Consider the following 23,347-nt stretch of genomic DNA (forward strand, 5'->3'; position numbering starts at 1 on the left):
GGTTAGAATATTTTTGGGAACTTTTGATAATTGTTGATTTGATGATTACTTTAAAATAGTTAATTACTAAACTTAAACTGGAAATCACTTATTATGAATTTGATTTGAGTAAAGTTTAATAAAAAAAAAAAAAAAAACGTTATGAGTCGAACAACTGGATAAATGAATTGAAGAAAGAACATTTAAAAGAAATAACCGCTTTATATTTGAATCATCAGTTTGATCAGATGATACTGAACTTATGCATTTGACTGACTTACAGACATGACATGACGTAGACCGAACACTGTGCATCTGCAGTGCAACAGATTTTGTGTCTATGTGTTTGTGTGTCTGTGTGTCTATGTGTCCATGTGTCTATTTGTCTGTGTGTATATGTGAGTGCCAGGATGAATCAAGTGCAAGAACATGAGATCATGTGTGTGTTTGCACTGAGAGAAAGAAGCAATGAACACTAACACATACCGGCATGTGATACGTGCATGTGCATGATTCAATTGATCATTGTTTTGATATTTGTCTAACGAAGTGAACAAGATTTATCCTAAAAGGTTCCAGGAATGCTGCACCTCAAGTGAGGTGGAGAAGAGTCCTCATAAATCTCTTCTTTCCCCAATCCTGTGTGTGTGAGAGTGAGAGAGACCCTTCACCCCCAAACGTTTATTTTGCAGGATCAGGTCGGAACCTGAAGGCTCCATTTCACATATCAATGATGTTTAGTAACAGTGTTTGTTTCTAATGATGACTTAAATTCTCCAGGAACAGAAGCAACACACCTGTCAGTAGTTTGGTGGTCTAGAGACACTAGGACCTTGTTGAGTGTGTTGTGTCTCATGATATTGTGATAATGTGTAACTTTCTTGTCCTTTGTGATGAACATTGTGCGCTTGCGAAATAACCTTCAATTTTATACAGAAAATAATTTGCAGCACTGTTAGGTTTAAGAGTGGGACCTCCAGGACTAAGAGCTCACCGCCGACATGGCTTTGAGGGTCTGAGAAAGGAGACCTAGTCCAGACGAACGGCGAGTCTAGCGGAGAGGTCAAAGGTGCCACGCTGGAGACAGGACCCGCCGAAGGAGGGTGTAACGTGAGACCAGACCAGACACGTGAGGGTTCTACACGGGAGGCTGAACCGGCTACATCCAAGTCCGGACCGGATTGGAGTTCCAGGTGGACAGAAGATGCGTGCTGTCCCCAACAAGTGGTAGAACGTTACCACCAACTGCGGCCCTACAATCTGTGGCCCTACTTCCTGTGGTCCCTGCATCCTCACTCCTTGAAGTCTCACTGCTTTTCACCAGCAGTGATCCACCCCTGCACCTGATGAAGTCTCGCTGCCAGCGATGACCTTTTCCACCACATCACTACCGCTTGATGGCAATTTTCCTGCTTTTGCCTATTTCCTTAAACCATTTTGAAATATGGCTTTCCACAACAACCAGCGGAAACACCCTACAATGCCTACATGAGTGCATTGTCCTGAGTCTTGAGCCCACATGGACTGGGGCGCTCAGGGAATTTCCATTTCTTTCTATCAAAGAGGTGCTGAATGGAATCCTGCGCCTCCACCAAGCGATCATGTCCCTCATTGAGTGTTTGTTTTGCTCATGAAATCATCTCAATTCACTTGATGAACTAAAAAGTTTGGAAGCCCACAAACAACATTGGTAGCTCGCTTGAAAACTCTTTGAATGATATCCCTTGTAATGCTGGCTTTCTGACACAAACTTGGGAATTAACTATTGAGGTTTTCTTGTTTAAGATTCACACTGGAAGTGATAAAATCTTGGTTGGTTTTGAACAAATAGATAGATAATGTTATTGAGATTTCACTGTAGCAATTGGTATTGTTCAGTGAAAGGAGGGTGTATGATTCATATCAAATGCACAGGTTAAATAGTTTTTGAATGCTTCCAAAAGTAAGAAACAGACACATAGGGTGTCCGTAAAAATTGAAAGATTGTATGAGATGATGTTTTTGGGAGTAATCTGTGAGCATGAATTTAGTTAGAAGCCACAGTATTTAAAAAATAATAATAATTTGGGAAAAAGAAATGAGAAAAAATCTAATTGTATAATCTACAAAGTCTGGGATTTGTGAAACAATAATTGTCTTTGCATATTATAATTCTCACTTATAAGGCCATTTATGAAATTGTGTTGAGGTTTTGGGGAAATACATGTAGAAATACATAGACCCTATGATTAAAAACTCCAGAATGAGTTATTAGAATAATTCGCAATGTTTCCCATTAGAAAAACTACTAATACATAACTTAGAAAGTCTGGCATTTTAAAAATTAGTTGACATTTTTACATTTAAAACATTAGAAGCATTATTTTGGTTAAGAATTGAGAACTAATGTTAAATATAGTTGGTTTCATTTATGTAAGCGAAATAATGAAAGGGGCTTTGTGACATAGTTTTGTAGAAACTGGTCAGTTTAAAAATAAGATACATTTAAAAAATATAAATGAAAAGCTAATAACATTGAAATGTAAAATACCTAAGGATTACAAGGGGAAATGAATGAAATGTGAAATGATTTTGTTTTTATTTTTTTTTGTTTAGAAAATTGATATTTTGGGTTTATTTCATGGATTACATAGGATAGGAAAATAAGTTTGGGCTTCAGCCTGCTCCTCTTTCGATTACAGAGTTTGTTTAAGGGTTTGTGGTGAGAAAATGGTGTGTAGAAGTTATGGAAATAACTGCAAACTGATTGATCATTTACCATGTACCAGATTTTGAGACAAAAGGTTTGTTTTGAACTTCAACATTTTAAAGGTTGACCTCTGGTTTCAGAGGTCAAAGGAGGGATTGAAGACATATTCTAAATTACTTTCCTATAGGTGTATCCATTGATGAGTTGAATGTATGTCCTTTGTGTAATCAACTGTTAAACATTGATAATGTCATCTCTCATTCAGATCTTGAACATCCTGTGTTGTGTTTTACGACAGCTCCCTTCCTCACAGCAGGGGTTATGAAGTTTCAGGGCTCAGGGGCTCTGGCCAATTGTGTCTTAACTTTTATGGCCCTTGGTGACATGGCTTAAAGGTGACTGTGAAGATAACATACTGTATGTATTGGGGGAGGAAGGATAAAGCCACGGTAACAAATGTCGTGATTGTTTAGACAAGGATGTTCCCGACTTTTGAAGTATCAAGACACGGAATTTATGGTCCACGAACCTGGTTGGAGATAACAGGTGTGAAGGAGGTCAGGAGATTCTTTGTTTAGATTAGTGATCAGATCAAACAACATCTGTTGTTCATTATGGAGTCAGATTTGGGGAACTTAACTTATGATGGGAGTGTCTTGAGTGTTTTGAGGGCTTTAAAAGACGAGACGATCTAGAGATTAAGTGCCACTCTCTGGGAGGACCTGGGTGAGCCAGGATGACTGACAGAGACTGGACCAAGCGCTGGAACTGTGGTATTTCTGAACAATTTGAATAATTTGCATTTCTTTGTTTAACTGTTGTATTTAAGGTCTTGTAAGGCCTAATTTGGTAATCATACTTTGTTATTAATAAATTGACTGTTTTAATTCTAAAATGTCACTCTTCCTTGGATCAAACGAATGCGCAGAACTCATTAGACAGGAAAGAGATTTGAGTTCCTTTACTAGGATGAAGAACATGACACAAATGTTTCATCACATGTCGTCAACGTAACTAGAAATAATCGTGACTCTTGTGTTTTGTAGGTTCTGATCCTGAGACTGTGTTTGTGAAGAGAGGAGATGATCTACGTCTGGCTGGTCCTCAAACTTTGAACCTGACAGAGATTGAAGATTTTTACTGGAAACAGAACCAAATAAATATTCTAAAAAAAGATACACAAAAGATCGTGATATATCCAAAGTACAAAGTCAGAGCTGAGTTTTTAAAAGAAAATAATTCTTTGTTGCTGAAGAATGTGATGTTTAACGACAGTGGAGTCTACACAGCTGTGATACATGATGGTGACGATCACATTAAAAAGACTTACAATGTGAAAGTTCAGGGTGAGTATTTTCTACCTTTATTTTTAAATGTATAAAGTATAACAAAGAATCATAACATATGAGTAACTCGCTGAACCAGAAGACAAATCTCTCCACTGATGGTAGATTTCTACTCTCACCTGAGGCCAGCAACTCTGTAGTGACAATAAAACAAAACCACAGACACATGTTTCTTTGAATGTTAATAAAAAGAGTCAAGATTATTCAAGTAATTCTATCTTTCGTTCCATCCATCTATTGTTCTGTCCTTCCTTCACATGAGAACAAGAGCCCTACATACCAGCATCAGAGCCAAAGACGATCTCCTGCCCAAGTTTTCAAGCATACATGTTGAAGTTAGAGCGAGAGAGACTTCAGTAGCAGCTTCTGCTGCACAACTGTGATCAAAAACAACAACTCTCACACTTGTACAACTGCACTTCCTTTGCAAGTAAAGTGATTTTATGACCTATTTGAGGCGTAATTTGAATCTAGTTTTTACTGAAATATAAATAATATTGGAATTTCTGAAAGATCTGAGTCATTTTTCACTTAGTAATTAATGATGATGGAAAGAACGTAATGATGATCAGAGAGATTTGTAGCCAAATTTCTATGAACTCAACATAGGTGAGAATCTGGATTAGAATCCGACTGATTCTAAAGTGTCTTCAAATCTAGAATTGAGTATATATGTATATATATAACAAAAATGTATATCAAAGAGAATTAGCATACAAATGTAGTTTCACACTCGTAATTTTAAGTTTTACACATTTTTTTTTGTTAAGTAAATTTAAATGATATGTTTACAAATGCAAATGTTTTGTAAATAAAAAAATACAAGTTACAAATATATGAATTTTATATTTGTGGTTCACGTTCGACCATTGAATATTTGCAGATCTCCCTCTGTACAGTTATAAATATTTGTGAGACGATAATAACTCCATACAATAAACCCTTATTTTTTCATCCACACCACTTAAAATAAAAATCAGTCGCTAGATCCAGTGATTCTACAAAAAGTAAATCCAGTCTTACAGGTTTTGCTAAACTTTTTCTATGTCAGCAAACAACCATGTTCTTAGATGAGTTTATATTTAGCAGTGATGGGGATCAGCACCTCTTAGTCTAGAGTTGATACAAGTCAGAGGAGGAGACCAGAGGAAGCCTGTGGACACCAGAGGGACGAGGTGGTGGATCCATGACTAGGATGAAGAACATGACACAAATGTTTCATCACATGTCGTCAACGTAACTAGAAATAATCGTGACTCTTGTGTTTTGTAGGTTCTGATCCTGAGACTGTGTTTGTGAAGAGAGGAGATGATCTACGTCTGGCTGGTCCTCAAACTTTGAAACTGACAGAGTTTGAAGATTTTTTCTGGAAGCACAACCAAATAAATATTCTAAAAAAAGATACACAAAAGATTTTGATATATCCAAAGTACGAAGGAAGAGCTGAGTTTTTAAAAGAAAATAATTATTTGTTGCTGAAGAATGTGATGTTTAACGACAGTGGAGTCTACACAGCTGTGATATATGATGGTGAAGATCACATTGAAAAGACATACAAGGTGAACGTTCAGGGTGAGTATTTTCTTCCTTTATTTTCAAATGTATAAAGTATAACAAAGAATCATAACGTATGAGTAACTCGCTGAACCAGAAGACAAATCTCTCCACTGATGGTAGATTTCTACTCTCACCTGAGGCCAGCAACTCTGTAGTGACAATAAAACAAAACCACAGATACATGTTTCTTTGAATGTTAATAAAAAGAGTCAAGATTATTCAAGTAATTCTATCTTTCGTTCCATCCATCTATTGTTCTGTCCTTCCTTCACATGAGAACAAGAGCCCTACATACCAGCATCAGAGCCAAAGACGATCTCCTGCCCAAGTTTTCAAGCATACATGTTGAAGTTAGAGCGAGAGAGACTTCAGTAGCAGCTTCTGCTGCACAACTGTGATCAAAAACAACAACTCACACACTTGTACACCTGCACTTCCTTTGCAAGTAAAGTGATTTTATGACCTATTTGAGGCTAAATTTGAATCTAGTTTTTACTGAAATATAAATAATATTGGAATTTCTGAAAGATCTGAGTCATTTTTCACTTAGTAATTAATGATGATGGAACAAAACGTAATAATGATCAGAGAGATTTGCAGCCAAATTTCTATGAACTCAACATAGGTGAGAATCTGGATTAGAATCCGACTGATTCTAAAGTGTCTTCAAATCTAGAATTGAGTATATATGTATATATATATAACAAAAATGTATATCAAAGAGAATTAGCATACAGTTATAATTTATGGAGTCAACAACCCAACATTGAAACATTAGAGAAGTATTAACACTTAAACATGATAACTTGAAGGGATGTTCTCCATGTAAACACTGTTAACATGGAGTCGACGTGGTTTATTTCAGATCCAGTGTCTCCAGTCCTGCTCCAGGTGGACTCGGTCTCAGACCTCAGAAAGTCTTGCAGCCTCACTGTGAGCTGCCAAAACATCAGCAGCTCCATCAGGTGTGTAGCTCATACCTGCAGTCAGGATGGTGGGGAGAAGAAGGTCCAGTCATCTCTCCACATCTACCTGCTGAACACCTCCATCGTCTGTAACCATAGCAACCAGGTCAGCTGGAGCACGGACCAGAAGGAGATCCTGGATTTCTGCAGTCTGACTGCTGGTGAGATGTGTGACGAAAATCTACGTCCTTCTGATGGTTTCACAATGATCTGGTTCTTCCTCCCAACAACAACCTCACCATCTTCATCTCTGACTTCCTCTATAAAGTCTTTGTTTCTTCACAGCTGCTTCAGTCACGTGGATCGGCGTTTTGTTGTGGAGCCAAATTGTCTTTGTGCTTATTGGCGTTTTCTTGGTGCTGGGAGTCTCCTGCAGACGTAAGTGTCCCCAACGACAAACACACACACACACACACACACACACACACACACACACACACACACACACACACACACACACACACACACACACACACACACACACACACACACACACACACACACACACACACACTCACTAATCCATGTCTGGTGTAGATGAATAAAGGCGGACCTAAACTTGAGCCCTGAGGAACACCTGCAGCTCAAATCAGCTCATGATTGTCATCTTTTAAACACTCATTGACTTGTACTTCTTTTCTAGGACACAAAAGTCATGATGAATACACATCTGAGCAGACACACACACTCCCCTCGACAGAGTACGAACTGGACAATTGAACTGACTGTCATCGTCATGGAGATTAATTCTAAATTCAGTGACATAGTCTGAAACTTCTGAACTTGTATTTTAAGCTCAATAGTATTTTAATGACAAACAATGGATGTTGTTAGTTTGAGTTGTGTGTTGCTTCTTTCAGCTTGATTGGACATTTGTCAAACATGTGTTAAACAACAATTACATTAAAAAAAAAAGTTGATTAATTATTGAAGAGATCTTTTTGGTTTTCCTCTCTTTATTTTGGTCAGACACGTTTCGCCGCCATCACAACATCCTCAGTCATGAGAAATAAAAAATGATTCAAGAATGAGAAGCATTTTTTTATAGGATAAAACGAATACATAAATTAAAAAAAGACAAAGATTAAAAAAAGGAACCTGATGAGATATTAAGACTTTTACTGGAAACTTTACCAAAGAAAGTGTTGTGTGTATGTATATATGTTTGTGTTTTTTCTATTAAATGTATTAGTTATTGTGCATTTATTGAATGTATATTGGATTCGATGTTACAGTGGTGTGTGTTTGCAAATTTATATATTACACATTATATTTTGTATATTATAGTGCACGAATGCTCCTTCCCAGTTGCAAAACAAATAGACTCAGGGACTCATTCATTCCTCAGGCTATTAAATTGTACAATGAGTTTGGGGGCATGAGTGAAGTAAAAGTATCATGATGTTCTATTCTATGTTAATTCTTGTATCCTTTGTCTTTTTTATTTTTCTTTGATCTATGTTCTTTATCTTTAGACTTGGATTGTATCATCTTATTATTTCTCTTTGTTCTTATTTTATTTTTGATTTATTTTTTATGAAAAATTTCTGTATTTGCTGTGGCTATTGGGAAAAAACAATTTCATCAATAAAGTTCTACCTTACCTTATATATTCAGCAGTACTGCCATACTTGTGGGGCAGGGCTTTTGGGCAGGTATTTCTGTTTTTTCTATTGCAGGTGTTTTCACCATCAACAAAACAACACCCTCTTAGTTTCACTCTCTTTTACTGGATTAAATCTTCATCATGAAGCTCATTCTTTTCGCCCCGTGTGTTCCCATGATGGTTCAAGGTTTGTTTTGACTATTAAATACTTAGATTTGGTTTATGTTGTTGAGCACAAACTGTCAGAGCGTCAATAGTTTTCAATGGTTTTAATTTATAATTTCTGAATCAAGTAACCGGTGAGTTTAACAGCAACAAAATCAATCAATTCAATTTAAACAAGGTTTTTTATCGTCCCTCTACCATTATATTTAGCTCCTGAATAATTTGTAGATTCTCCCCTGATTCACTGCTACAATTATAGCTATAATTATAATTATAGCTATAATTGTAGCTATAATTGTAGCATGAGAATTAATGAAAAAAAAAAAGGTGAGACAGTCAGTTTTGCATAACTTGGTGTCAAGTTATGCAAAACTGACTGTCTCACCTTTTTTTTTTTTATATATATAAAGCAACTTTATTTATCACTGACGTCCTGCAGGGTTATTTCTCAAACGTAGTGTCCTGGTGCGGAAGGAAACCCAGGAGCAGAAAGTTCGTCAAAACTTGACAGTTTTATTAGGAGCAGGCAGAGGATCGCCACAGGTAGTCCAGGAATATACAGCAAACAGGTACGATATCCAAAAAAACAGGTCAAGGGCACAGGCAGGCAGAAAAGCGAGAAAACGTACCAGGGTCAAAACCGGGAAGGCAAGAACATGACACAAATGTTTCATCACATGTCGTCAACGTAACTAGAAATCATCGTGACTCTTGTGTTTTGTAGGTTCTGATCCTGAGACTGTTTGTGAAGAGAGGAGATGATCTACGTCTGGCTGGTCCTCAAACTTCTAAACTGACAGAGTTTGAATTTTTTTACTGAGAACACAACCAAATAAAAGTTATTATAAAAACATATGTTATACAAGAGGCTTCGATATATCCAGAGTACAAAGGCAGAGCTGAGTTTTTAAGACAAAATAATTCTTCAGCATTCTTGTTGCTGAAGAATGTGAAGGTTAACAACAGTAGAGTCTACAGAAGAATTTTGCAGCATATAAAGTGGAAGTTCGAGGTGAGAGTTCATTTTATTTTTTCTTGAATGTGTGAAGTATTAAAATAAGGCCAGCAACTCTGTAGTAACAATACAACAAAACCACAGATACATGTTTCTTTGAATGTTAATAAAAAGAGTCAAGATTATTCAAGTAATTCTTTCTTTCGTTGAATCCATCTATTGTTCTGTCCTTCCTTCACATGAGAACAAGAGCCCTACATACCAGCATCAGAGCCAAAGACGATCTCCTGCCCAAGTTTTCAAGCATACATGTTGAAGTTGGAGCGAGAGAGACTTCAGTAGCAGCTTCTGCTGCACAACTGTGATCAAAGTCCCAATTAAAGATTTTCTCTTCCAGATCCAGTGAGTCCAGTTGAGCTGGAGGAGGTTCTTGTCTCGATCAACTCACACACTTGTTACGTCAACGTGACTTGTGGTCCCATCAGCAGCTACTTCAACTGTAGTTCCAACATCTGCAGCCAAGATGGACAACAAAACATCTCAGCGTCCTCTCATCAAGTCTACTATGAGAACAGCAGCATCATCTGTAACCATAGCAACGAGGTCAGCTGGACCAGTGACAAGAAGGTTGTCAAAGACCTGTGTTGTGAGTGAAATCCCCATGTTAAACGAAACATCTTCAAGTCCGAAGACCTCGTTGAAAACTGAAAGATGTTTATGACATATATATATATATATATATATATATATATATATATATATATATATATATATATATATATATATATATATATATATATATATATATATATATATTCATATAAGTCATTATTTTTGTATTCACAGACTTTCAGCCTCCATCTCCACCTCCTTATTGGCTCTTGGTCATAGTTCTGGTGGTAGTAGTTGTAATTGTTGGAGTTTTCATGTACAAAAAGTGAAGTGAGTCGCCTCATGTTGTCTCTTAAGCAAAAGTGTGCGTGCGTTTGACCAAGAGCTCTAAGCTATTGTTTTTTTTATGTCTTCAGAGAAAAAAATATCTTCAGATGAAATCGGCTCTTCAAGACCTGAAGGGGCTGAAATAGACGCAGAATATGAAGAACCTCAGGTAAGTGTTGTTTCTTCAGAACCATCACTGGATTAGCTCATAGTGAACGTTTGATGGACTGACCAAGATAGACTTGGATCATGAGCCTGAAAAACCAGAGATTGATTTAAAATATGAGCAAAGTAAACTGAAAGAGACCTGAAGTTGAGCCCTGAGGAACTCCAGGATTGGATCAGAGATGTGTTCATTTCACAGGAGCCGAGCCCGAGCCAAGATCCCACGTACAGCTTGGTGGATTTCCACACCGCGCCGACACCAGCCTCACCAGAAGATGCCGCCTCTCTTCATACGATGTACGCTCAAGTGGACAAGAAAAGAAACGGGCGCAGAGACAAAGAAATGCCTCTTCAGGCTCTGTGACTGAGGCTCATGCTGTTTTTCTTCATCAGTTTAAAACACACATTACAGAATTGACCATTGCAAGTTAGCAACAGGTAAAAACAAAGTGTTGCTCTTCCGACTTTCTTCAGTGGAGAAGAAACGTTACGACCACAGAAATTATAGGATATTAATAATAATATGATATTTAAAGTAAGATAATATATGAGTCTCAATGTTTGTGTTGAAAAAAGAATGCGCCTGAACGAAGAATCCTTAGAGCTTAACCAGCGACGGGCTGGTGACGACCAGCTAGCCCAGTATCTCGACTCTCTTGATGCGTCAAGTGACGAGATGGTTTAATGCAAAAGTTCAACATTAGCCCTGTTTGTTTGAAGTTCACATAGAAGCTCAGAAATGTAGTCTTACGCTGCATATGTGAGTTCATCGAACAAGGGAATGTGTCAAGCTGTGCACTACAATCCTGCACTGACCAGCAGGCAGTGGTTTACGTCTTCAAACTGTCGCTGCCCACGTTTACTGTCTGCCTCAAGTTCTCTAACATCGTTGAGTCTGTGCTAAAGAAATCAACCTCAACGGTTACCATCACACAGACGGATTACAACTCTATTAATGATTTGTTACAACTTTATGGTTGAATGAAGATGTATTACAACACTTTATTTACATTATCACAATGTTTTTTAGTACTTATAAGTATTATTTATGTATGTATTTAATTTATTTCAATCTCAACTTTGTGACATTACATTTACACATGAGCAACACATATTATTACTGAACTAATGTAAGATGAAGATGAAATGATGATCAATGTATTTGCCCCTGACCAATGTAAGTGCACAGACTTACATTGGTCAGGGGCATTTTGCAGTTTTTCTGAGAATCTCAGTTTTTTTTGTTTTGCCTGCCTTTATGCTGGATTTTTTAAATCATTTTTTGTAACTTATTTCCCTCTGCTCGGATTCTCTTTGTTAATAAATGTTACCTCTGCTTTTGGGTCAACTGAACTAACACACTGAGACTATCTTGGACTTTGGATCCAACAGTAACAGGTATTTGGATGTTTTTAACAACTGCGCTCCAGTCGCTACATTAAAATTACAACAAACATTTTTTCCCGGAACTCTGAAAGAGAACAGATTACTCTAAAAATAATACCGAGCTTTAGTCGACATGAGGGTGAGTAGAACATGAGTGAATTTTGGGTGAACTATCACTTTAACACCCTGGACGTTTGAAGGATTTTATCAACTATCCCCTGAAAAGGCGGAACATCCTACATTTTAAGTTACAAAGAGAAGCTCAGAGTGTTTAGTGTTCACTTTCAGATTAAACAACAATCGTTGTCTTGTTTGTGAGCGTCACAACTTCAACATGGATGATGTCCAGGTCTGGTCCACCTCCCAAGTTCAAGATCTTGAGACAGAAGGAAAGTTCCATGGAGGCAACTCGGTTTCTGACACCAGAGTCCAGGGCTTAGTCTGGACCAGTTACAAACTCACTTGGTGTCACTTCTGGTAAGTTTCAAAGAAGGTTTTGAGGAGGCACTTCCTTTTTCGCTCACAGCCATGTCTCAGAAGGTTCTCTTCACTCTCTGTTGGTTTCAGGCACTTATGGGAGGTAAAAACTTTATATTTACTCTCTTCTTTTGTTCTCCGTTGATTTTACTTAGACAATATTCAGGTTGTTTTTGTTGTATTTGCTTTTTTACTTTGTTTATTAAAGAAAGAGGGGAAATAATTTGACGCGATAGGAAAAGGTAAAACTTACATTTTTCTCAATAATCACAATAAGTCTGGAGCAATCCAACTGAACTTACTCTGAGTCCTTGAAACGGCCCTGGCCTCAGGTATTTATGCTGTGGGTGTGTTCATCAGGTGTGGTTTAGTTAAAAATAAAAAACCCTCTTAGTTTCACTTTCTTTTACCGGCTGAATCTTGATCATGAAGCTCATTATTTTCGCCCTGTGTGTCCTCATGATGGTTCAAGGTATGTTTTGACTAGTAAATACTTAAATTCAGTTTCTGTTGTTGAGCACGAACTGTCAGAGCGTCGATAGTTTTCAATGGTTTTAATTTATAATTTCTGAATCAAGTAACCAGTGAGTTTAACAGCAACAAAATCAATCAATTCAACTTAAACAAGTTTTTTGTTGTATCGTTCCTATACTATAATATTTAGCTCCTGAATACTTTTTAGCTTCTCCCCTGATTTAGTTCTACAATTATAGCTAGCTTATAGCAACTTCAGCTAGCTAGCATATAGCAACTTCAGCTAGCTAGCATACAGCAACTGCAGCTAGCTAGCATAAAGCAACTTCAGCTAGCTAGCATATAGCAACTTCAGCTAGCTAGCATATAGCAACTTCAGCTAGCTAGCATATAGCAACTGCAGCTAGCTAGCATATAGCAACTTCAGCTAGCTAGCATATAGCAACTTCAGCTAGCTAGCATATAGCAACTTCAGCTTGCTAGCAAATAGCAACTGCAGCGAGCAGTACAACCCAAAAACCGAGGACTCCTGAATAAATCGAGCAAATACTTTATCATTAACTTAACCACTTTATGTCTTTGTTCTGGTCTGTTACTAATTCTATTTGAACAGTATGATGTAGTTACGATGTTTCTATCCGTGTGACTGAACAACAATATTTGTTTCAAGATGATTCTCTGATTATTGTTTTATTTCCAGAAAATCCAGTATTTTTTTTTTTTTTTGTCATGACTTTGAATCGCCAATTTTTTCAATTGTAGTTGCTTTTTGTTCTAACTGTCAACTTCTTTTTACCATTTTGAACCACATCGTCTGATGAAGCTCCTAAATAGGCCACTAGAGGTCACCAAAACCCATTTCTTTTGTCATCCACACTGCTCTTTCAAAACCCACAATTCTGGAATGATATGTGGTGTAATTTATTTGGGTTACATGAGTTGATTTATGTTCGACTTGTGACCTTGTTTATTTATAGTTTTGATCATAGCCTGTTAATTTCATATTATTGTTATTTTAGTTCAAAACAGAGTTAAAAGAATGAAATTCATCATTTTGTCTAATTGAAATGAATGAGAAACAGAATGTCCGGTAATGTTTTGCAATAGAACGTAGTTTTGGCACAGCTGGGTAGCGACATGAGAATGAATGATCGAACACCAAGTTATGCAAAACTGACTTTTTTTTAAATATATAAAGCAACTTTATTTTCCACCACTGACGTCCTGCAGGGTTATTTCTTAAACGTAGTTAATCTACAATATACTCATTCTAATCTGGATTACTGTCCTCACACCTGAAATAGGACTGAGATTGATTTTTAAAATGATTTATTTAAAGTTTCAACACAGTTGTAGTAAATCAAGTGTATTAGTGCAAACAAGTCCTGAAGGTCTATTTCTATGTCAGCAAACAATCATGTTCTTAGATAAGTTTATGTTAAGCAGTGATGGGGATCAGCACCTCTTAGTCTAGAGTTGATACAAGTCAGAGGAGGAGACCAGAGGAAGCCTGTGGACACCAGAGGGACGAGGTGGTGGATCCATGACTAGGATGAAGAACATGACACAAATGTTTCATCACATGTCGTCAACGTAACTAGAAATAATCGTGACTCTTGTGTTTTGTAGGTTCTGATCCTGAGACTGTGTTTGCTGTGTTTGTGAAGAGAGGAGATGATCTACGTCTGGCTGGTCCTCAAAATTTGAAACTGACAGAGTTTGGAGTTTTTTACTGGAAACACGAGAACGTTTCAATTATAAAATGTGATCATAACTTAAACTGTAAGACTCATCAAAAGTACAAAGGCAGAGCTGAGTTTTTTAAAGAAAATAATTCTTTGTTGCTGAAGAAAGTGATGTTTAACGACAGTGGAGTCTACACAGCTGTGATACATGATGGTAAATTTCGCATTAAAGAAAATTACAACGTGAATGTTCAGGGTGAGTTTTAAATTTCTTTATTTTGTATATATGTATAAAGTATAACAAAGAATCATAACGTATGAGTAACTCGCTGAACCAGAAGACAAATCTCTCCACTGATGGTAGATTTCTACTCTCCTGAGGCCAGCAACTCTGTAGTGACAATAAAACAAAACCACAGATACATGTTTCTTTGAATGTTAATAAAAAGAGTCAAGATTATTCAAGTAATTCTATCTAACATTCCATCCATCTATTGTTCTGTCCTTCCTTCACATGAGAACAAGAGCCTTAGAGACTTAAGAGAGACTTAAGCAGCAGATTCTGCTTCACAACTATGATAGAAAAAGAAAAAAAAGAGTAAACATGTTGATAAGATGTGAAGTAAAATTGTGAAATAAATTCTCAAAGTGATATACAGATGAATCTACAAATTATTGAAGAACGTTAAAAAAAAACGATTATTAATTATTATTATTAAAACTATTGATACAAAACATTTTCATTCATGTATAGATGTTCAACTTGTTGGTCAGTGGAATTGTATGAAAGAAATTTGTGAAACAAGATTCTATCAGAGGATGAACCTTTTGTTTTTTTGTCTTTGCAGACTTTCAGAATTCACCTAAATCATCGTCTCTTTCGACCACGAATTGGATTTTGGTTGGATTGGGTCTTTTTCTGGCATTGTTTGTTTTTGTCGTTGGATTTTTCATTTACAGATACCTTAGTGAGTTACATGTCTGTCTGTCTGTCTGTCTGTAAAGTAATATTTGTTCCATGACTTCAGGAAATCAAAGCAACACAAGAGACAGTGAACAACCAGCGGTAAGTGTTGTTTCTTTGTTACCATCACTGGTTTACCTCAAAGTAAACTTGAAGTACGAGTGACCTAATGATCAAGATATGATTGTGTGTGTTACGAGTAGCTAACGTGTCCACGTGTGTACGTCAATTTGTCGTCGACAAATGAGGCGACTAGTTAGTCGTCATTATTTATAAGACAGTATCATATGATCGTCTCAATGTCGAATGGAAACACTTCATGACAGGGGTCACCATCGCTATATATGGAATACAATCATCCATTATTATATATAGTTAGTTATTTCAAAAGTGTGTATCAACCTTTCATTCATTCAGTGGATGATATATTAAGAGTTTCATTCATTTCCAGGGGCGCCTGAACGAAGAATCCATAGAGCTCAACCAGAGACGGGCTGGTGACGACCAGCTAGCCCAGTATCCTGACTCTGTTGATACGTCAAGTGACGAGATGGTTTAATGCAAAAGTTGAACATTAGCTCTGTTTGTTTGTAGTTCACATAGAAGCTCAGAAATCAGTCTTCAAACTGTCGCTGCCCACGTTTCCTGTCTGCCTCAAGTTCTCTAACATCGTTGAGTCTGTGCTAAAGAAATCAACCTCAATGGTTACCATCACACAGACGGATTACAACTCTATTAATGATTTGTTACAACTTTCTGGCTGTATGAAGATGTTACACTTTATTTATATAATCATAATGTTTTTAAGTATTTTATATTAAATTTGTTTCATTTTGTTTATTAACTCAATCAAGGTTTGGTTGTGTTTCAATAGGTTGAACAATAAGGTTTTTTAATGAAGCCATTAGAGCAAAATAAGTATTATTTATGAATGTATTTAATTGATTTCAATCTCAACCTTACTACTTCACTAATGTAAGACGATGAAGATGAAATAAGAACAAAATATTGTTTTAAATGATCTATGCCTTTTGTGCAAATTGTTATCGTTCAACAAAATGTTAATGTACCAATTGACTGTATGAATGTATGATGTATTATCTTTATTTGATTATTTTTGTTTTGTTGACTTTGCAACTGTGAGAGTTGAAGTACTCATAATACAAAACAATAAATTGTTTTTTTCCCCAAGAAATTTCTCTTGTCGAAGCTCTGTAAGGATTTAGTCTTTTGTTGTAGTTGTTTTACGTGAACACCAAAGTGTGCCAAAGAAATCTTTAACCTTTTTGTTTTTTCCTCTTTTGTTTCCAGGATGACTTGTTTCTAGCCAAACCGGTTTATTTCTGTTCTCTTTGTGTTTGTGTATTTAAGCTCACCTCTCTGTTCTTTCCTGTCTTTGAGTTGGATCAATGTATTTGCCCTCGACCAATGTTAGTCTGGGATTTTGAATTCTGCACTTTTTCTGAAAATCTCTGGATTTTTTGTTTTGCCTGCCTTTATGCTGTATTTTTGGAATCATTTTTTAGAACTTCTTTCCCTCTGCTCGGATTCTCTTTGTTAATAAACTTCCTGAATGTTACCTCTCTGGTCAATTGAACTGTCACACTTAGACTATCTTGGACTTTAGATCCAACAGTTACATTCATACGGACATTAAAATTAACACACATTTTTGACTGGAACTCTGAAAGAGAACAGATTATTCTAAAACTAATACCAAGCTTTAGTCGACATGAGGGTGAGTAGAAAATGACGTTTGAAGGATTTTATAAACTATCCCTTGAAAAGGCGGAACATCCTACATTTTATCATCTTGAGACAGAAGGGAAGTTCCATGGAGGCAACTCGGTTTCTGACACCAGACTCCAGGGCTTAGTCTGGACCAGTTACAAACTCACTTGGTGTCACTTCTGGTTTCAGTGTGAAGATAAATTGTTCCATGACTTTGCAAATGTATTTACACCTCCAGCTAAGTACAGCAAATAACTACAAGTTATACTGGAGTAGAAATGAAAAAAGGAGAAAATAAAATGGTTTATTAGTCAAGTTTAGATAGTTCCCGCTCTCCTTTACTTTTTATTGGTCCCTGCATCGGTTAAAAGAAGGTTTTGAGGAGGCACTTCCTTTTTCGCTCACAGCCATGATTCGGAAGGTTCTCTTCACTCTCTGTTGGTTTCAGGCACTTATGGGAGGTAAAAACTTTATATTTACTCTCTTCTTTTGTTCTCCGTTGATTTTACTTAGACAATATTCATGTTGTTTTTGTTGTATTTGCATTTTTACTTTGTTTATTAAATTTATTAAAAAAGAGGGGAAATAATTTGACATGATAGGACAAAGTAAAACTTAAATTTCTCTCAATAATCACAATAAGTCTGGAGCAATCCAACTGAACTTACTCTGTTGTAAAACTACATTAAATCTTATTATTCTGCACTAAATAATGTGTGAGAATTTTTTTTTTTTTTTAATGTTTAAATCCAGGCATAGTTGGCTCTAGTCTTGAGTTTAAATGTTGTTGATGTAAAGAAATACATAATCGTGACTCTTGTGTTTTGTAGGTTCTGAACCCGAGACTGTGTTTGTGAAGAGAGGAGATGATCTACGTCTGGCTGGTCCTCAAACTTTGACCTTGAGAAACTTAGAAGAGTATTATTGGAAACTAAACCGAAAAAATGTTGTTCTCAAATTAAATTATAAACTAGAAATTGTGATATATCCAAAGTACAAAGGCAGAGTTGAGTTTTTTAAACAGGAAAATCATTCTTTGTTGCTGAAGAATTTGTCGTATAAAGACAGTGGAGTCTACACAGCTGTAACATTGGACTCTAACGAGGAAAAAGTTGCAGAATACAAAGTTGAAGTTCTGGGTGAGTGTCTCAGTATTTGTCTTTTGTTTAATCAAGTTTTTTCTGATTACAAAATGCTGCAGTGATGCAGAGAGTTTATGAAAATAAATTTGCAAAAAACCCACAAGCACTTCACTTCCTGTGCAGGTGAAGTGATTTTCAGACCTATTTTGACGTTAAAATTGAATCTAGTTTTACCTGAAAAATGCATAATATTAGAATTTCTGAACAATCTGAGTCATTTTTCACTTAGTAATTAAGGATGATGGAACAAAACGTAATAATGATCAGAGAGATTTGCAGCCAAATTTATATGAACTCAATATAGGTGAGAATCTTGATTAGAATCCGACTGATTCTAAAGTGTTTCATAATCTTGTTTTGTAATGGATAGATAAAACTTTATTAATCCCTCTGGAGGTCTGTGTGTGTGTGTGTGTGTGTGTGTGTGTGTGTGTGTGTGTGTGTGTGTGTGTGTGTGTGTGTGTGTGTGTGTGTGTGTGTGTGTGTGTGTGTGTGTGTGTGTGTGTGTGTGTGTGTGTGTGTGTGTGTGTGTGTGTGTGTGTGTGTGTGTGTGTGTGTGTGTGTGTGTGTGTGTGTGTGTGTGTTTGTGTACATATGTATATACATAACAAACGCCCTGAGGAACACCTGCAGCTCAAATCAGCTCATGATTGTCATCTTTTAAACACTCATTGACTTGTACTTCTTTTCTAGGACACAAAAGTCGTGATGACTACACACCTGAGCAGACACACACACTCCCCTCGACAGAGTATGAACTGGTCAATTGAACTGACTGTCGTCGTCGTGGAGATTAATTCTAAATTCAGTGACATAGTCAGAAACTTCTAAACTTGTATTCTGTATTTTAAGCTCAAAAGTATTTCAATGACAATGGATGTTGTTAGTTTGAGTTGTGTGTTGCTTCTGTTAGCTTGATTGGACATCTGTCAAACGTGTCAAAAAATCAATTACGTTTTAAAATCACTTTGATAAAAGATTGAAGAGATCTTTTTGGTTTTCCTCTCTTTATTTTGGTCAGACACGTTTCGCCGCCATCACAACATCCTCAGTCATGAGAAATCAGAAGAAATAAATGATTCAAGAATGAGAAGCATTTATTATAGGATAAAACAAAAAAACAAAACAAAAATAATCAAATAAAATGGAACCTGATGAAATATTAAGACTTTTATTGGAAACTTTACCAAAGAAACTGTTGTTTGTATGTATATGTGTGTGTTTGTTCTATTAAATGTATTAGTTATTGTGCATTTATTGAATGTATATTGGATTCGATGTTACAGTGGTGTTTGTTTGCAAATATTAAAATCTTACCCACAAAATATGCAACAGCAGTACTGTCATACTTCTGGGGGTGGAAGCTGCTTTGGGCTGCTGGAGTCCTTGAAACGGCCCTGGCCTCAGGTATTTATGCTGTAGGTGTGTTCATCAGGTGTGGTTTAATAATTAAAAAACCCTCTTTGTTTCACTTTTACTTTTTACCCAGCTGAATCTTGATCATGAAGCTCATTCTTTTCGCCCTGTGTGTCCTCATGATGGTTCAAGGTATGTTTTGACTAGTAAATACTTAAATTCAGTTTCTGTTGTTGAGCACGAACTGTCAGAGCGTCGACAGTTTTCAATGGTTTTAATTTATAATTTCTGAATCAAGTAACCAGTGAGTTTAACAGCAACAAATCAATGAATCAATTAAACTTAAACAAGGTTGTTTTTTTATCGTCTATCTACTATTATATTGAGCTCCTGAATACTTTTTAGCTTCTCCCCTGATTTAGTTATACAATTATAGCTAGCATATAGCAACTTCAGCTAGCTAGCATATAGCAACTTCAGCTAGCTAGCATATAGCAACTTCAGCTAGCCAGCATATAGCAACTTCAGCTAGCTAGCATATAGCAACTTCAGCTAGCCAGCATATAGCAACTGCAGCTAGCTAGCAAATAGCAACTGCAGCGAGCAGTACAACCCAAAAATCGAAGGCTCCTGAATAAATCGAGCAAATACTTTATCTTTAACTTAACCACTTTATGTCTATTTTTCTGGTCTGTTACTAATTCTATTTGAACAGTATGATGTAGTTACGATGTTTCTATCCGTGTGACTGAACAACAATATTTGTTTCAAGATGATTCTCTGATTATTGTTTTATTTCCAGAAAATTCAGTATTTTTTTTTTTTTGTCATGACTTTGAATCGCCAATTTTTTCAATAGTAGTTGCTTTTTGTTCTAACTGTCAACTTCTTTTTACCATTTTGAACCACATCGTCTGATGAAGCTCCTAAATGGGCCACTAGAGGTCACCATAACCCATTTCTTTTGTCACCCACACTGCTCTTTCAAAACCCACAATTCTGGAATGATATGTGGTGTAATTTATTTGGGTTACATGAGTTGATTTATGTTGACTTGTGACGTTGTTTATTTATAGTTTTGATCAAAGCCTGCTAATTTCATATTATTGTTATCTTAGTTCAAAACAGAGTTAAAAGAATGAAAGTGATAATTTTGTCTAATTGAAATGAATGAGAAACAGAATGTCCGGTAATGTTTTGCAATAGAACCCGGATGTTGTTGGACTGAAGTAGGAAGTAGTTTTGGCACAGCTGGGTAGCGACATGAGAATGAATGATCGAACACCAAGTTATGCAAAACTGACTTTTTTTAAAATATATAAAGCAACTTTATTTTCCACCACTGACATCCTGCAGGGTTATTTCTTAAACGTAGTTAATCTACAATATACTCATTCTAATCTTGATTACTGTCCTCCCACCTTAAAGTGGACTGAGATTGATTTTTTAAATTATTTATTTAAAGTTTCAACACAGTTGTAGTAAATCAAGTGTATTAGTGCAAACAAGTCCTGAAGGTCTATTTCTATGTCAGCAAACAATCATGTTCTTAGATAAGTTTATGTTAAGCAGTGATGGGGATCAGCACCTCTTAGTCTAGAGTTGATACAAGTCAGAGGAGGAGACCAGAGGAAGCCTGTGGACACCAGAGGGACGAGGTGGTGGATCCATGACTAGGATGAAGAACATGACACAAATGTTTCATCACATGTCGTCAACGTAACTAGAAATAATCGTGACTCTTGTGTTTTGTAGGTTCTGATCCTGAGACTGTGTTTGTGAAGAGAGGAGATGATCTACGTCTGGCTGGTCCTCAAACTTTGAAACTGACAGAGTTTCAAGTTTTTTACTGGAAACACGAGAACGTTTCAATTATAAAATGTTATCATAACTTAAACTGTAAGACTCCTCCAGAGTACGAAGGCAGAGCTGAGGTTTTAAAAGAAAATAATTCTTTGTTGCTGAAGAATGTGATGTTTGACGACAGTGGAGTCTACACATTTGAGATATATGATGGTGAATATCACATTAAAAAAACATACAAGGTGAACGTTCAGGGTGAGTATTTTCTTACCTTATTTTTAAATGCATAAAGTATAACAAAGAATCATAACTTATGAGTAACTCGCTGAACCAGAAGACAAATCTCTCCACTGATGGTAGATTTCTACTCTCCTGAGGCCAGCAACTCTGTAGTGACAATAAAACAAAACCACAGACACATGTTTCTTTGAATGTTAATAAAAAGAGTCAAGATTATTCAAGTAATTCTATCTTACATTCCATCCATCTATTGTTCTGTCCTTCCTTCACATGAGAACAAGAGCCTTAGAGACTTATGAGAGACTTAAGCAGCAGATTCTGCTTCACAACTATGATAGAAAAAGAAGTCACACACAGATGAATCTACAAATTATTGAAGAACGTTAAAAAAAAAAAGATTATTAATTATTATTATTAAAACTATTGATACAAAACATTTTCATTCATGTATAGATGTTCAACTTGTTGGTCAGTGGAATTGTATGAAAGAAATATGTGAAACAAGATTCCATCAGAGGATGAACCTTTTGTTTTTTTGTCTTTGCAGACTTTCAGAATTTACTTCAATCATCGTCTCCATCGACCACGATTCAGCTTTGGTTTGGATTTGGTCTTGTTCTGGCTTCGTGGTTGTTTTTGTCCTTGTAATTTTAATTTACGTATAACTAAGTGAGTTACCTGTCTGTCTGTCTGTCTGTCTGGTTTAATGCAAAAGTTCAACATTAGCTCTGTTTGTTTGTAGTTCACATAGAAGCTCAGAAATCAGTCTTCAAACTGTCGCTGCCCACGTTTACTGTCTGCCTCAAGTTCTCTAACATCGTTGAGTCTGTGCTAAAGAAATCAACCTCAACGGTTACCATCACACAGACGGATTACAACTCTATTAATGATTTGTTACAACTTTCTGGCTGTATGAAGATGTTACACTTTATTTATATAATCATAATGTTTTTAAGTACTTTATATTACATTTGTTTCATTTTGTTTATTAACTCAATCAAGGTTTGGTTGTGTTTTAATAGGTTGAACAATAAGGTTTTTTAACGAAGCCATTAGAGCAAAATAAGTATTATTTATGAATGTATTTAATTGATTTCAATCTCAACCTTACTACTTCACTAATGTAAGACGATGAAGATGAAATAAGAACAAAATATTGTTTTAAATGATCTATGCCTTTTGTGCAAATTGTTATCGTTCAACTAAATGTTAATGTACCAATTTTTTTTGTTTTGTTGACTTTGCAACTGTGAGAGTTGAAGTACTCATAATACAAAACAATAAATTGTTTTTTTCCCCAAGAAATTTCTCTTGTCGAAGCTCTGTAAGGATTTAGTCTTTTGTTGTAGTTGTTTTACGTGAACACCAAAGTGTGCCAAAGAAATCTTTAACCTTTTTGTTTTTTCCTCTTTTGTTTCTAGGATGACTTGTTTCTAGCCAAACCGGTTTATTTCTGTTCTCTTTGTGTTTGTGTATTTAAGCTCACCTCTCTGTTCTTTCCTGTCTTTGAGTTGGATTAATGTATTTGCCCTCGACCAATGTTAGTCTGGGATTTTGAATTCTGCACTTTTTCTGAAAATCTCTGGATTTTTTGTTTTGCCTGCCTTTATGCTGTATTTTTGGAATCATTTTTTAGAACTTCTTTCCCTCTGCTCGGATTCTCTTTGTTAATAAACTTCCTGAATGTTACCTCTCTGGTCAATTGAACTGTCACACTTAGACT

General features: G+C 36.1%; 1 protein-coding gene and 1 long non-coding RNA gene across 2 annotated transcripts; both read left to right on the forward strand.

Annotated features, from left to right (window-relative positions):
* The first annotated feature begins 3,728 nt into the window (after positions 1 to 3,728).
* On the forward strand, positions 3,729 to 23,264 carry LOC148064007 (uncharacterized). Its single transcript, XM_087810498.1, has 6 exons — positions 3,729 to 4,014; positions 5,287 to 5,586; positions 6,437 to 6,697; positions 17,914 to 18,222; positions 21,337 to 21,639; positions 22,172 to 23,264. The coding sequence occupies exons 1-6, from the start codon at positions 3,930 to 3,932 to the stop codon at positions 22,270 to 22,272; spliced, it is 1,359 nt and encodes a 452-aa protein (XP_087666624.1). The 5' UTR covers positions 3,729 to 3,929; the 3' UTR covers positions 22,273 to 23,264.
* LOC148064008 (uncharacterized) lies at positions 14,349 to 16,840 on the forward strand. The gene is made up of 4 exons (XR_015713549.1): positions 14,349 to 14,644; positions 15,237 to 15,356; positions 15,417 to 15,454; positions 15,804 to 16,840. It is a non-coding gene; the product is annotated as an uncharacterized LOC148064008 (long non-coding RNA).
* Positions 23,265 to 23,347: the final 83 nt, after the last annotated feature.

The sequence above is a fragment of the Callionymus lyra genome, chromosome 16 (assembly GCF_982586985.1).
Source record: "Callionymus lyra chromosome 16, fCalLyr1.hap1.1, whole genome shotgun sequence".
NCBI classification, from domain to species: Eukaryota; Metazoa; Chordata; class Actinopteri; order Syngnathiformes; family Callionymidae; genus Callionymus; species Callionymus lyra.

Excerpts from the sequence above, each read along its gene's own strand:
- LOC148064007 (XM_087810498.1), top strand. The coding sequence starts at position 3,930 with ATGTTTAACGACAGTGGAGTCTACACAGCTGTGATACATGATGGTGAC. Across the intron at positions 18,223-21,336 it reads ATACAAAGTTGAAGTTCTGG|GTTCTGATCCTGAGACTGTG; the intron begins GTGAGTGTCTCA and ends TGTGTTTTGTAG. Across the intron at positions 21,640-22,171 it reads ATACAAGGTGAACGTTCAGG|ACTTTCAGAATTTACTTCAA; the intron begins GTGAGTATTTTC and ends TTGTCTTTGCAG.